Here is a 16200-nt window from a genome sequence, read left to right as displayed (position 1 = left end):
GCCCCGGCCCCATCCATCCGCATCCCGCCCCAAATCCCTCCGAGCGGGGACATTCAGGTCCGGATCGTGACTAAGCCTGATTTGCACTTGTGCATATCAGGGTGAGACTTTAGCACCTTCCAGCACGGCCATCACCGGCACAGCAGCCTGAAAAATCCTCAGCTCTGCCTGCCCCCGGGCTGCCCCGGTGACACGGATGGGGGGACAAGGCACCGGCCCTGCTGGTCCTCAGTGTCCTCGGGAATTTCCAGAAGTACCTTGGGCTCCTCCGGCCCAAATCTTCTAGCTCCTTGAACTGGAAATTTAAATTCCTCTTTAAATTTTTATTTTATTTTAAAATATAAATTCCTGAAAGTTGGACTTACCAAACTAACTGCCTCCCTGAAAAGCACTCCACAAGATCTAGGATTTAGGAGCACAAAGGTTGTGTCCTGTGGCATTCAAGATGACAATTTTGTGTTCTTGTGACTTTGCAACAAGCAGGAATTAAATCAGATCTGCACTCAACTATTTTTTTTTTTTTTTGTCAACACAAAGCACAAACCTTTACATGCTCTGCTGCTTTAAGTTCTAAATATTGCCATTTTGTGCTGTTCATTTTAGGGCCATGAAAAGGTGCTGTGAATCCCCGACGCACAATTCCCACTGGATTCAGCCGTGGAAGCTCCGGAGATGTTTCCTTCAAGTGCTATGTAAATATCCCGGGCCGGGAGCAACAAAGCAGCTCTAATGATGGGTGATGCTAATGAGCCAAGCTGTGAATTGCAGCAGCTCGGGAGCGCATCTCTGCTGCAGCTCAGCTTTAGGCAACAGGTGATGATCTCGGGCAGAGGGGCAGGAAAACAGCCGAGCTCTTCAGCGTGTGGCCAAGCTGCCCAGGAGGGGCTCCCAAAGCACTCATGCCCCGAGCTGCACTGAGTGAGCTGCCAGTGAGGGCTGGGAGTTGGATCTATTGCTTGGCATCACAAAGAATCAGCGCACGTACTCAGTATTTATACATTAATTGCAATTATTCCTCGCCTAAACTGTCACAACCTAATAACGCCTTCATAATTTTCATTAAAAGATCCAAATTTCACTTTCTGCAGAACTGTCATTGTTTAGAGGAGGTGAAAATGGGGAAAAAATACAAACCAAACTTTAACGATTTTTCGAAGCCAAGCAGGGTTAATTTATTGTACAACATCATAGACAATACTGTTCCAGTTCAGCCTTGTGGTTCAAGGTAAAGATTTTTTAAGATGAACTTTTAAATTACATAAATCAGCCACCAGCCCTGGGGTGACTCAATTAGTTGCCCTGTTCTCAAGGAAAAAAAAAAATTAAAAAAAACCTAACCAAAAACAAAAGAAAAAAAAAACGGAAAAAAACTTGTAGAAAGATAAAGCAATTTAATTACTATCTTCTGCGTGAAGCCACCCTCTCTTTGTGCAGTCGGGCTCTGAATTTCTGTCTGCGTGATCTGGAATTCTATGCAAAATCTCCCATTTCTAATCACCGGGGATCTCCGATCGTTGCCCAGGTATGCTGTAGGACTGCAATGACCCTGGGCACCAGGGGGGACAGGGATGGTGGCTGGGCTGGCCGGCGCTTTGGGGTCATTCCTGGTACTTTGGGGTCATTCCTGGTACTTTGGGGTCATTCCCGGCTGGAATGCGAGTGGGCGAGCAGAGCCTGTTAAGATCTGAACGCAGATGCAGGATGCCACCCCCTGCCCTGCCACTGCTGGGGCACTGTGGCATCCCCGAGCTGCACGCAGTGATCATCTCAGCCTTGTGCCTCTGCTGGGAGTTGTCATTTTACCTCAAACATGCAGAAAATTCACCCAAGGGGGTGAAATCCAGCGAGCCCATGAGCTCTGTTCTGAGCCTGCCTCATACTGCAGCTGAGCTTTCCTATGCCATGGACCAGGATGTCCAGAGCTATTACAGGCTTGAGAAACCATTCGAAAATAATGATAATAATAATAATAATAATAATAATAATAATAATAATAATAATAATAATAATAATAGCTGTGGTCTCAATTTTCTCCAACAACAAAAAGCAAAGCTCTTTCTTGCCACTCTTCATTCCCCTACCACGTAGCTCTCATGGCTCACTGGGACAGTGGCAAAGCCTCTTTATCTAAATAACTGTCAAAAACTCTTTTTACCCCCTTCAAATATCAGTCAACAGCTGGTATAGCACGAGCTTTACTGCTCTGGAAAAAAAAATCAGTTTAAGGAAAAAAACCCTCACTTCAACAAGATTTTTTTTTTCAATTTACTTTTTTAATAACAGCATATTTTAAGGCAACCTTTCCCCCTTCTTTCCTGAAACAACCTGCAACTGTAATTCTCAGATGCAAGAGGTGCTTTTGGTGATTTTGCAGAGTTGTCCCGGGTGACACTGCAGCTCTAATCCTGCCACACCGGCGGCCCTTGGAAGTGAAACCTACAGTAAATTTTGATTTCAGCCACACCTTTGTAGAACTAGTTTTTCCATGCCAAAATATATAACAGAGATCAAAATCTTCACCATTAGTGCCAGAAGCAACAAGTGATAACCTCTGGGTAGGCTCCCAGCTGTGACCCAGGTAAAGCTGTCATAGTAAACATCACACGTGTGAAAACAGCGCGTTTCAGTTCCACCACACGGGCTTAGGACGAATCTAAACAACACAAAGACTCTATTCCCCACCAATGTCTATCGGTGCGGCAGCTGACCTTGCCCTGGCAACCTTTTCCAGGCAAATCCCCTCTCCAAAGCAGCTCGGAACCCGGCCGGGACAGGATGGAGAGATAAGCACCCAATGCTGCATTCCTCCCACACCCACAGCTCCCAGCCAGAGGGCGGATAAAGAGGAGGCAGCTGCAGTAACGTTTGAAACTCCCCAAATAGTGCTGCGAACTGATTCAATCAGTTTTAAAAAAGTTTTAAGAGTTTTCCAGGATGGAGGCTGAGGAGGTGCTTGGCTGTTTGTGTCTCTGTGCTCCTGTCTGCTCCTGATGGCCCATTTAGTAACCAGCTCGCAGAAATAGCTGATTGCCTCCAAAGCAGGCACAGAGAACAAATCCAGTGCTCTGTGCTCACAGGGGCCCAGTTCACTATATTTTAAAGTCACTTTGCAGACTCTCAGCTTCGACAGCGATGCCGACAAGCAGGCAGCCATCAATATGATATTTTATCTCGCTGTACATGCAAGGAAAATTGGTTTGAAACTGTGAGCTGTTCACTCAGAGTACACAACAGAAAGGCACAGAATTTAACCAGGAGGGTTTTGGTGGGATGCTGTAGGGAAGGGTCACAGAATGAAAAGGCTGAATAAATCCCATGGCCAATTACATGGTCACTGAATCATGAAAAGGCCAGGCTCCTGGAATTTTGCAGCTGCTAGTAAATTCAACGGATGCATCAAACTAGCAGCAAACTCAGCTACAAGTTACCCCACCACAGAATTACTTGAAACAAAATTAACTTAGAGCAAACCCCCATAATGCAGAAATTTTTGAGGGAACACTGATAGACTTTAACGCCCATTATGTTTCCTTGTCTTCAGTATACTTTACTACAAAACACATAGCCTTTTCTGTTTAATGAAAAGTATGAAAAACTTTGTAGAGGTTTTATTTGTAGTGAAATTAAGCCAAATATCTAGGTGTGGTTATTTACTGGGGGCAGGAAAAGCATCTTTAAATTAAGTTTGACTCTCCCTGGATAGGCTGTGCCAGCCTGCACTGGGAAAAATGAAAAACAAGTACATGACTGTTTACTGTCCCTCTGCCAGAGTGACAAAGCCATATGAGACAGGAGGATTGCCAGCCCTCTAGCAGAAGTAGCCCCGAGTATGTGAAAGCATGATTTCTTTAAGCCAGGATGCAGTGACCGACCCATGGAAACTCTTCCCTTTTTAAGGCCAGGAAACCTTAGCAGAGGTGTAAGGGGAAAATTGGGAGGAATTCCCTCCAGGGCTGCTGGAGCTCCACCATCAGCACAAGGAAATGCTGCAGACAGGGCCCATTTGGAAAATTCCATTCCAAACTGTGGGCAGAGCATCACTCTGAGGTGAGGGATCACCCCTGGCTCGGCCCCTGCCTGAATGGGGCCCCTGGACCTTTTTCCTTATGTAACTGATTTGCACTGATTCCTTTGCAAAGTGTTTTGAGATCTCACAGGGAAAAAAAAAAAAATAAAAACACCCAAAGTTAAGAATCATCATCAAACTACTAGTTCTCTCCTAGTATAGCATTACCAGGCTTCCAAGACATTGAGGAACACACCAGATCAGGGATGTTTCAGTCAGAGAAAAATTCTTTTACAAATGAACGTGAAGGACAGCCAGGAAACACTGATCTCCCCTTCTTCCAACACAAGATTCTCCTCTACAGCTCACAGATGTTTTATCCAGTCCTGCTTAAACATCTGAAAACTCCTGAAGAGAACATCACACATCTCCTTTTATTTTATTGGCATTAAATCCTCCCATTTTTCCTGGTTGTGTCACAAGCCACCATCCAGCAGAACGAGTTTTACTTTTTACATCCTTCAGGTATTATGCAGACTTCTGACTCCCTTCAGTGGTCATCCCACAGTCCTTCATATACCCACCTCTTTATATGTTTCTTGAGAATGTCTTTTAGACATCTTAAGTGATTTTTTTAACTGAGTCTGAATTTTCTCCACCTGCTCTCTGTGGGTGACAAGCTGGTCCAGACAGGCACCTGGGAAAACTGCATCAACATCCTGCTCACCTTCCCTTTCCCTGATTAATTTTCCTTCATGAAAAAGCACAGACCCATCCTGTACATCTGCACAGTGCCTCTGCCACAGCCAGGACATTTGAGAGATTCGTTAAGAGCAAATGACAAGTGACTCATGGATTGTTAAATCTGCCACCTTCTCTACCTGCCAGCAAGGACAGAAACCCACAGCCCCCCATGATCTCAGATGTGCATGGGCATTTCTAGATGCTCTAAATTTTCATGATAAAAACACTTCCCTTGCAGCTGGCTCTAAAGTGACCTCAGCTAGTCCTGCAATACTCAGTCACCAGCAATCCTCAGCACCAGGGATTTTTCTCTTCTCTTTCCCTCTTACCTCAGGAGCCTCTAAATGTTGAGGGTGCTTAAGGCCATTGAAATAGAAATGCTGTCAAACATTTAACAGCTGGTCCTACCCTCAAATACTCCAGCCTGAAGATGATTTCACTGGGCCCAGGGAAGGAGAATTTGCTCAGACAGGTGTCTCAGGTGAAAATGTTGCTATTTTAGGATTAGTCAAATTTTTCCTGAAAGCTGCTATTAAATTCCCTCTTCAGACTCAGTTTAACAGTGAATATGAACAATGCTATTAAATACTGAGGCTATGGCAGCACCATTTGTGGGACAACATGCAGACCTGATGGTAGACATTTTTTTTCCTCTATTACTTGATCCAACAATTATTAAACTCATTTTTATGCCCTGCATTCAGGAAAAGTTCTGACAGGGATACCAGGGAATGTAGGAGGAATTCATTGACTGCACCTTGGATACAATCCTGATATGCACCTAGATATTTTTAAATGCTTCTGTACTTTAAGGTCAGAGGGAACCATTATGATCCTTTGCCCTAAACTGAGGCACAGCCAAGATTATTAAATTTTACCCAGCGGTTCCTGGAGAGGAGAGAATTACTCTCTCCTACTGCATAAGTGAACTCTACCGAGCCCAACAGCTTTGTTATTCATACTCCAAGGCAAGCAGCACCTACCACAATTTGAGTGATGAGATAAATAATAATGCAGCCAACCAGAATGGGAGACAAACTAGAAAAATCCTCATCGAAATTCAGCAGATCTGGGCTAGCTCCCTCTCAAAGCTCCCCCATCCGTCCTCCCCTTCACAGAGAGATTTTAGGGACAAATGCCAGTAGATCTCTATTGTTCCTGCTCATTCATTAGCTACAACTGCTTTTTCTGTTGTGCTCTCACTTCAAGGTAAGGATAAGATTCTGGCTACATTGTACATTTTGAAAAAGTAACAATGAGACACAGAAAATTTTAAATACAAAATAACATTGCATTGTTTCCTTCACAGTTTTAAGTAATCCTCAGAAGTGAAACATACATGTTTCAAGGTGATAAACTCCTTTCATCCCATTACCTTTGGACTTTCTCCTTCCATCTCCATTAGCTGTATCATTCTCCTTTTTTACATCTTGCCCCTTCACTAAATAGAGTCAGAAAAACCCTTCTTGGTGTTTTTTGTCGCAATGCCATTTTCTACACCTGTAATTCCCATGCCTGCAGCAAGCCAATGTTTGTGATTAAACCATAAAAGCCTGATTTTAAGTTGCTGCCCTGTCTCTAGTCCCCCTTTTCCACATGCACCAGTGCAGCTCATGAGCTGGCTTCAAAGGGGAGCAGAGGGTCTCAGTTTAGCTGGAACAATGCATTTCACAGAGCCACAGCTTTCACTAACCTCCCATGCTGGGGGTTACTATTTGCTTTCCCACACTTCCCTTTGGGCTGCTCCAGCCTTTGGAGCTGGAATTAGGGCAGGCACAAACTGTGGTTAAACCTGCTTAGATATATGAATGTGATCATCAAAATCACACCTAAGACTTCAGAAGCTGAGGAAAACCAGTCCTGTTCCCCTGAAAAGCTCCCAGCCTACAGCACATCAAAATTAAAAGTGCTCCAGGGTTATGTTTATAACAAATTTTGTGATGCAGTTCATTGAAGCCACCTGCCCCCCTTTTGCAAGTGGGGTTTTTCTCATTAAGTGTGCAAGGTAAACCCAAATCCTCTCCCTCACACCTGAGCTGCTCAGGCCTCTGCTTAGAGCCCTGACTTTTTTATCTCCCTGACAAATAAAGGTCTGTTCTGCTTGCTTTTTCTCTCCCCAGTCCTTCTGTGGACCAGCCAGCCTCAAAGCCTATGGCTGACAGAGGTTCTTATTAGAGCATCAGGGAATTCTCCCGTGGGTGGACAACAAACTCAGGCATCACATTTTGGAAACCCACCAAGGAGGCGACCCCGTGGCTGCTTCTCATCCACATTCAGCCACTTCCTTGTCACAAATCAAACAGAGAATTTGGTGCTGGAAGCACACAGCACTTCAGTTAATTTGTCCTTATTTCAGCATCACATTGTCCTTCCTCTGCTCCCACCCTGATACAGAATCTCTGTATCACTGAACGATGCGTGCCCGTAATTGGATACAGACAAAAGCACATTTGCTACACATCTGCTTACTTTGCACTGAAAATGAAGCAGATCAAGCACCAAAAGTCTGCCAGTGCCTTTGTAACCTCACTCCTGGAGAGTGTTTCTCCTTATTCCTCCTTCCTTTCCTTGCAGTCCTACCTGAGCGAGGTACAGCACCCAGCTCTGGCAATATCCTCATACCTTGTCAGCAACAACAAAAATCTGGCGTGAAGCTGTGAGAAACTCTAATTTGATAGGAGCTGGAGGTAAGTAGTTCTGCTTGGAAAGAAGGGGTGAAACCTCAGTGTGAGAAGAAATGAGCTTTCTTGAGGTGGTGTATCAAAACATACCCTGGGCTCTTTCACCAGGCTGGCATTCTGACAGTCCACTGAAAATGATTTCACCCCCAAAAAAGATAGGACTGAATGGTCAGAACTCCCCTGGGTGTGGAGGTTGTGTTCACAGCCAGTTTCTGAACCTTGCCAGGACGGAGGAGGGAGGTGCAGCCAAGCAGAACCCGAGCCCAGGCACAGGACTACAAAACCTCATCAAATACTTGTTCAGTTCAATTTAGGCTGGCCTAAATTCTAGTCCTCTCTTGAATAGTTGAAAAGGAAAACGATTGTAGGAAAAGCTTCATGTAACAGGAAGTCCAAAGGATGTGCCAGATTTTGGCAGCTCGTGTTTCTCTGTGCAGCTCACAAGCCTCATCCTGTCATTAACTGGCCTGTCAGTCACTGAAAACAAAATAACTGCAGGGCACAGATGGACAGCCCTGTGCTAGAGGCCAAAACAGTTCTGTTTCCTACTCCAGAACCTTCAGTGATCTGCCTCCAGAACCTCCAAAGATCTGCCAATGCCACCACAGTTGAAATAATCTTTTTAATATTATCTTCAATAATCTTTTTGTTTTACTGCTATCTAAACAAAAAAACACCAAAAGATTCCTTATTGTCTTTAACAAGTAATCCAAAGTTATTCATCCCTGCTGACACAAGACTTTCAAATCAAGGCATTTGTTCTTGGCTAGAATTTATACAAGTAAGGTCTGAAATCTCGGGAGAAGAGCAGAAGAGTTATTGCAGAAGGAAGCAAAGTACTTTCAAGGAGTTGATCTCCTTACTTTGTTATAGTTTAAAAAAAGTTTATTATAATATTCCATGCTCTGCACAAAGTCATCCAAGTCAGGAAAACTTCAGTAGTTCTTAGGACAGAGAACACAGGCAGGGCTAATCCTTCCTGCAGCCACTCACACAGCCCTGCTGAATGCCTGGAAAACTGCACAGAATTACCTTGGTTCAAATGTTTGCCAGTGTGTATATTCAGCTCCTTTACTTCCTTTAACTTTAGTGCCATGACACTTAATTCAGTTACTATCCCAGCTCTGGTATGCTCATAAAAAATTCACACCTGTTTCACAAATGTTCACCTGTTTAACAGACTCAAGTTTAAAGGAAAGGAAGTTTTTTGCTTAATTATGAAAGTATAACTTGCTTTTTTTAAAGGAATCCCTACTATGACATTTGCTGTTTACAGGCTGTAAAAGCAAAACTGCCCAGTGAATCGAAAGGGACAAGAAAGGGAGGGGAGAGGGAAAAATAAAAGAGAGAGAAAAGAATTACTTGGATTAAAATATCTTTCCTTAACCTTGTGGAAGAGAAGCTTCTCTGACTTGGCAGCGCAGTACAATGAAAATGAAATCAATGCCAAGTGTCTTATCCTGAGCTCTGAATGGGCAAAGTTCCCATTGACTTTCAAGATTTCTTCCCCTGCAAATGGCATTCGGGAGCAGTCGTTACCTGCACCTAAGGCACGTCCACCACTATGTTCTGTCTCTCCCCTTTGTGTCTCTCCCCTTTGAGTGGATGTATAGAATTTTTGAAATCAGCACAGCAAGCTGTGAATGATGCATGAAATGAATAAGCTGAGTCTTGTACAAAGGGGAAATCCTGAAGGCTTGGTGCAATCACTGCTCTACTATTTCCTATGGCCTGCATAGAAAAGATGCATAATATTCTCCACAGAGACAAAGGAAAAAGCTCACCGAGGCCAGAATCTCAATCAGAAGCGGCAGAAGAGATAAATGACGGCAGCTCACAAGTTTTTAACGTTGCTTAATTTCCCTCTTATTCCTAAGCTGTTCCCCACGGGTGCCTGGCTCTCTCAGCCCTGGGTGCACGTGGAATATACACACGGGCATGGGGGCTCTCAGAGCCCGGCTCACTTTGCATTTCTTTGGAGGCAGCCCGCTTTATGCAGGAGTTTGTGTTTCACACCTCACCCCACCAGCCATCAGAGGGGAGTTTGCACCAATCCCCCAGCATGGGATGGCCAAAGCATGGAAAAAGGTGTAGATCTTTCCACAAGATCAACGGGATGTCTTAAAACCCCATAATTTCCTCCTCGTGTGGGCTTGAATTGGAGACTTCACTGATATCAGCACAAATATTTTCAAGCCAGGCCAAACCACGCTCAGATTGATTAGTCTTAATTTGATGCATTCCTGAATAAATAGAAATATATTATAGTTGAACTTAGCAACGACAATAAAGATGAGCATCCTGAGCACAGCACTGTGGTACATAATTTTTTTTCATCATGGAGAAGGTATAAATGCATATTTTTATGGATGTGCTGTGACCTCTCCCAGTTCTCTTGCTCTCTCTCATGTTTGCTCAAACACTTTGCAATCTCTCCTGCTGCACTAAGGAGTTAGAAATATTTTAGGAACTGGAAAACTGAGGTTTAATACAGATACTGAGCTTCTGAGGATGCCTTTGAAAGAAGCAAATCTAAAATCCTGTTTGCTTGACTAGCAACACAAAGAAGTTGGCTGTGAATGGTATTCTTAGCAAAGAATAATTAATTCCTCATCCTGAGGACATTCTGTTGGGAAAAATCCACTGTGTTGCACAGGTTGCTGCATCCAGTGGCATCACTTAAAAGTTGTCATAGGGAAGTATGTGGAAAACTAATCTGGAAATCTGCATTAGCCACTAAATTAGCCCATGCAAACACATCTGCAGTGATGGCTATCCACACCTTCCTTGAGAAATCATAAAAGAAATGGATTCAAATTTTCCCTCTTTGTTATTTCAGAGTTTTGTCAGAATTTAGTGATGGAATTTACCATAGAAATAATCTGAATCGGCAGCATATCAATAAACTGGATATGACTATAGGAAAGCTGGGATCAAGGTCTGTGTAAGTGGAAAAGAAACCATTTCAAGCTTCTCACTTTTGCAGGCACTGGGAATAGAAGTAACATTCCAGTCCTGAACATCACCCAGCTTCAGGTTTCAGGTGTACTCATTGCTGAGAAATCATCATTTCCTTTAGCATTGGAGGATGGTTAGACAAGTTCCTACCTTCCTTATAATGTTCCTGAGAAGTCTCTTTTTAATCCCTTGTTTGGTATGCGACAGCTAAAAAGATAATTTGCGAATATTTTCACAAAGTGTCTATGCTAATGCTTTTCCTGAATTTAGTCTTCATCTCTTCTTGTAGCAAAGAAATGGCAGAAATATAATAACATGCAGTTTAATATGTATTCTTAAAATAGTCTTAAAATACAATCAGTTTCCTCTGCTAGTTATTATACATTACTCACTGTTTCAAAAATTTAACTTTTAACTATTTTAACTCACCAACTTTTTTACAATAAATTAACTCTGAGGTTCTTTGGCATAGGAAGGAACCATGAAAATGTAACCCAATACATGGGGTTTTGACAAACCAACAGCACCAAGTTTTATCTTCCCCTCAAAAACAGGTTAAAACAAAAGCCTAAATATTGCCATTACACTTTAATGCCAGCCTTAACCTCTTCAGAGCCAGTGCTCTGTCATTCTAAAGACAAAGGGTGCACTTGCATTTATCCTGGATGCTGTAGGATAAGGCTGGAGTTGTTTTAACTGTGCCAAGGGCTGCTGATGATGGTGCACATGCAAGTTTGGATCTTTACCTGTGAATGTTAATGGCTCCATTCTGAGCTTTCCAGGAAGGAAATCCTGTCTGGGCAGTGCTAAAAAGGCATTTAGATTTAATGCCTGCATGCATGCCGGAGGGATGGCAAGGGCCAGATACCCTGCAAATTTAAAAATGGAGTTCAGCACAAGTAAAACAAACCTTCATCAGGTCTAAAGAGAATATATTCCTGCATTTGTTCAGGAGGAAAATCTCCTGGGCCCAAGCAAAGGCTGTAACTGCTCTTTGGGGGAAAAACTTTGTCTTTCAGGCAATGTCTCCTTCCATGCTGTTGGCTCTCTAATTAAAAACATTCCTGTTGAGGGAAGAAGAGGCTGCATCTGTATTTGTACTTAACGTACAAGGCTGGGTTCCATGGGCCTGTCCAGTCCAGGGTGTGCAGCTGCTCAGAACCCTTCCCACAAGCTCTGAACACAGCTTATGAACTTTGGGGTAAAGTCTAGCCCCCAGGAAGCTGAGAACTGCATTGGGAATTTTACCTGGACATCTCAAAACCAGTAAATCAGGAAAAGCAGCCCTAAACCAAACCACTGATAGGACCTTCCAGAGAGAGCAAGGCAGAGATATTTATAGAGACACATTTCTCTGTGACCCCTCAGGAACTCGCTCAAAGACCCTCCTTTGGCCCTGACTTGGGCCAAACAAGAATAACTTGAGCTTAAAAATACTAAAAACTCTGAAAAAAACAGTGTTTCTCCCCTTTCATGGCAGAGAATCCACTTCCACAAAACCCAGATGTAAGGAACAAATATTTATAATGATGCAGCTGCAGTTTGACTCTGAAGACACCAAGTATAGTTCCAGTGCTAGCAGCTGCTCACCTGCTCAGGAGCCCTGGCTTTTGTCAGACCTGCACACCTGCCTGGGAAGGTGGAGGGTGAATTGTTCCAGGGAATGGGAATTTCACTCTTCCCCACCGAGAGCTGTCCTGGCACTGCCAGTTCTGGAGAGCACGGGGGAGCAGTTTGACTCCAGCTGAGATGAAATCGGTCCTGCTGCTGCCCTGTTTATGTCCTGTACTCTACTAACACCACTGATGCTCAGACTTTCAGGTTATTTATGCATGTGCTTCTCCCTCAAGGGCTACTAAGTCACGGTACCAGCTACTATACTCTCCTGCTCCCACCTGAAGGACAGCAGCACAAACAGGCAGAAGCAGCACCACGGCTTTGTCAGATTTCACCAGAAATCTTATGGACGAATTGAGCTGTGTGTACGAAACACGCCGGGTTCTCATTCAGCGGGTGAGCCCCGCAGCCCGTCCCGGGGGCAGTGGTGGTGCCCGGGCTGTGCCGCACTGACCGGAGCGCGGCCGGCCCCGGGAGGGGGCAGCGTGCGGGGCCCGGGGCTTCCCCGCTGTGGAACCTGCTCCGGGAACTGCCCCTTCCTTCCCCGGCTGGCCAGAAGCCGGGCACGCCGCCAGCGCACGGGGCTCTCGGCGAGGCTTGCAGAGCATCCTCACCCCGTGGAAGAGCCCGAGGAAAGCCCTGCCCGAGCCCGGCTCTGCTTCGCGGCGGAGAAGGCAGGAGCCGCTGCCGGGGCATCCCCGCTGCGGGCCCGGGAGCGAAGCGGCGGGGAGGGAGCGCGGATGCGACCGCCTTGGGCGGCCAAGGGGCACGAAGTGTCGCCGAAGCCGCCGTCGGTACGGGATGGAAGGGCAGGTCCCCGTACCCAAACCCCAACCCCAGCAGCGCCCTCGCGTCCCCTCTGCTCCTGTCCCAAGGCAAAGAGCGGAGGGGCAGCGGGGAGCGGGCGAGAGGCGAAGCTCGAAGCGGGGATGCGCTGCGGAGCTCGGGGCGGCCCTGCCCAGGAGCCGGGGACACACGTGGGAACCCGGCCGGAACAGGGCTCGGAGGGAGAAGCGATGCTCAGCTCCGCCGGCTGTCCCGGGACTCCGCGGGGGCTGCTCCGCAGCGCAGCACGAGTAACGCACATCCCTAAAGATAAAAAAACAACTAAAAAAAAAATATAAAAACAGCGGGGAAAGGAAGGAAGAGTTGTCCAGACTCCAAGCAGTTGTCAAACATACCGAAAAGATTGAATTATTTATTTCCTCTGGGGACTCCTGTAACCATTCATTTTTAATGGAATTTAATTAAGAGTTCCCCAACGGGTTTTACTTTTGTAAATATTTTCGATGACTTGGCGTATCTAGGCAAATCTTCAGGACAAAAAAAAAAAAAAAAAAAAAAAAAAGAAAAGAAAAAAAACCCAACAGGAAATGCACAACACGCCGAGGCGGAGCTGTAATCCCCTTCGCTCCCCGCCGGCCGAGAGAAGGCAGCCGGGCGGAGAGGCAACAAGTGGCCGCGGCTCGCAGAGCGGCAGCCCCGGCAGCGCAGCGACGCTGCCCCGGGCACCGCTTCGCTTGAAAAGAAAACCAAATCCAAGGAGCGCATTCTCCCTCTCCCGCCCCCCAAAACACAGCCCGGCTTGGCAGGCAGAGAAACGCAGCCGAAAAGCGCTGGCAGCTCCCGGAGCGGGCGGTGGGGCCGCGATGCTGCGGGGAGCCCCGGGATGGGCTCGGCCCTGCCCCGCTCCGCGCTCCCCGCAGCCGCGGGGGATCCGCACAAACCGCCCGGACACCGCCGACGTGCCTGATATAAAATTTATTGATCTCTCTTCGTTCGGAAGAAGGAAGCAAACGAGGACTAGGAACAGGGGAAAAGTATTTCGATGACTTTTTTTTTTTTTTTTTTTTTTTGGAAGGAATCCGGTAACAAAACTAAAATTTTTTTTATCCGATATGTCAAAACATGGTTCACAGTAAAATTCACAAACCCATTTACATAAGTTTACAGCTTAAGAAAAACCAAGACATACAACTTACTATAAATAAAAGAAACGCGTTTGCGACCCGCACAGCTCTGCTCTCTCCCACCTCCCCCTTTTCAAGGAATAAAACCTCAAAATTAAAAAGTCGTGGAACTACAGATTGCGGATAGAAACCAAGCGAGGGTCGGTAACAAAACACTTAATAAACCACAGCGATTATGTGAACAACCGAGTTTAAAAACAGAAGCCCGCGGTTTTTGTTTATGTCATTGCAACGCTAGAAATCAAACTGGAAGATGCAAGATTTTTAAAAAACTTTCAAGCGAATAAAACAGTGCCCAACCTAGCCGAAACCAGGAAAGGAGTTGCCGTGGTTTGAAAACTTCACAGCGGCTTCTAGGAGGCAGGAGTTGTGCTCTATTAAAATTAACAACTTGCTCAAATATTATTTCTTGTAAAAAAAAATAAAATAAAAGGACACAACTAACGGAATTCCTTTTTAAAATTTCTCCAGAGTTAGTATTAAGTCTGCTAAGCCGAGCAACACTGCCGTACGTCCCGGTGTAGTCAGGGAGCGGTGGTGGGGTTAGGGATTAAGACGGGGAGCCGTCCGGAGCAGCCAAGTTTATATGTGAGTTAGTGGTACGGTACCATTCACGGCAGTCCCGGCACTCTGGTAGTGCTGGTGCACGCTGTGTAACCTGCTGCCCTGCAGCGCGGAAGGGTCTGTGGCATCCCCGCCGGGGGGCAGGTACATGCTGATCATATCCCGCAGGTCCCCCAGGCAGGCCCTCTGCGAGTGGGAAGTGATGGCCGGAGGCGGCGAGCTGGGCTCGGATTTCACCACGGAGCCCATGGAGCCCAGGCTCATGGCCGTGGAGGGCTGCTGGCCGTAGGCGGCGGGGGACATGCTGTAGGTGGAGGCGGCGTTCATGTAGGTCTGGGCCGTGGACATCATGGGGCTGTACTGCAGGCCCGTCATGTCGTAGCGGTGCATCTGCTGCAGCTGCGGGCTGTTCATGCCCGGGTGCTGGCTGTAGCCCAGCTGGTCTTGCATCAGTGAGTAAGCCCCGTTGGTCCAGCCGTTCATGTGGGCATAAGTGTCAATCCTCTGCCCCACCCCGACGGGGCTGCTCACCGCGTTGCCCCCCCCCGGAGTCAGCAGGTTACCGGGCAGCGAGTATTTGTCCTTCTTCAGCAAGGTCTTGGTCTTCCTCCGGGGCCGGTATTTGTAATCCGGATACTCCTTCATGTGCACGGCCCGCAGCCGCTTGGCCTCGTCGATGAAGGGCCGCTTCTCGGCGTCGCTCAGCAGCTTCCAGTCGGCGCCGAGGCGTTTGCTGATCTCCGAGTTGTGCATCTTGGGGTTCTCCTGGGCCATCTTCCGCCGCTGCCCGCGCGACCACACCATGAAGGCGTTCATGGGGCGCTTCACCCGGTCCTGGTCCGAGCCCGCTCCGTTGCCGGCCCCGCCGCCTCCGCCACCTTTGCCGGTGCTCCCCGGAGCGGGGTTGCCCCCGGTGCTGCCCGGCGTGGGCTGCGGCGCCTTGATCTCCGTCTCCAGCATGCTGTACATGGCCGGGGCCGGTAAAAGGTGCGCCAGGGCGGCGGGCAGGCGGGCACCGAGCGAGGAGAGGAAGTTAAAAAAAAAAAAAAAAAAAAAGAAACAAACAAAAATAAAAGGAAAAAAAAATAGAAAACCTGTCTGGGCGGCTGCCACGAGAGAAGAAGGAAGTTCGGGTGCCTGGCAGAAGCGCCGCTCCCCGAGGTGCCGGCGCTGGCGGAGCTGCTGCTGTGCGGACCTGCTGCTGTGCGGAGCTCTCCCGCGGGCGGCAGCGGGCGATGCGCGCACGGATCGCGGGGGTCCGTGATTGACGGGCTATAAATGAGGGGGCGGCGGCCAATCAGCGAGCGGTTCCCGACAGCCCCACGCCGGGAACTGACCGGCCGGGGGGCGGGCGGAGGGAGCCGGGCTCGGGGATGCCGCGGCTGTGGGTGCCGCGGCTGTGGGTGCCGGGCCCCTCCCGCCGCGTCCCGCAGCCCCCGGGCCCTGCACCTGCCCCCGGGGCAGAGCGGCTCCCGCAGCTGCGGCCGGCCCGGGGGGAAGGAGCGGCCCGGGGGGAAGGAGCGGCCCGGGGGGAAGGAGCGGCCCGGGGGTGCCCTCGGGGCCGCAGGGAGGGGGAGCGGGGTGGAGCGCTGCGCTGCGAGCGGGAGCTGCGCGGTTGCGGAGCACAAAGAGGTTTGGGGCTCCCGGGCCAAGCTCGGAG

The 16200-nt window shown here is 47.7% G+C and overlaps 1 protein-coding gene across 1 annotated transcript; it reads right to left on the bottom strand.

Annotated features, from left to right (window-relative positions):
- Nucleotides 1–14197: 14197 nt before the first annotated feature.
- LOC137482703 (transcription factor SOX-3-like) lies at nt 14198–15716 on the bottom strand. Its single transcript, XM_068205223.1, has one exon. It carries the CDS (start codon nt 15507–15509, stop codon nt 14559–14561), a length of 951 nt encoding a protein of 316 aa, XP_068061324.1. The 5' UTR covers nt 15510–15716; the 3' UTR covers nt 14198–14558.
- Nucleotides 15717–16200: the final 484 nt, after the last annotated feature.

This window comes from Anomalospiza imberbis, chromosome 14 (genome assembly GCF_031753505.1).
Source record: "Anomalospiza imberbis isolate Cuckoo-Finch-1a 21T00152 chromosome 14, ASM3175350v1, whole genome shotgun sequence".
Taxonomy (NCBI): domain Eukaryota; kingdom Metazoa; phylum Chordata; class Aves; order Passeriformes; family Viduidae; genus Anomalospiza; species Anomalospiza imberbis.
This window is presented reverse-complemented; position numbering and strand designations above follow the sequence as displayed.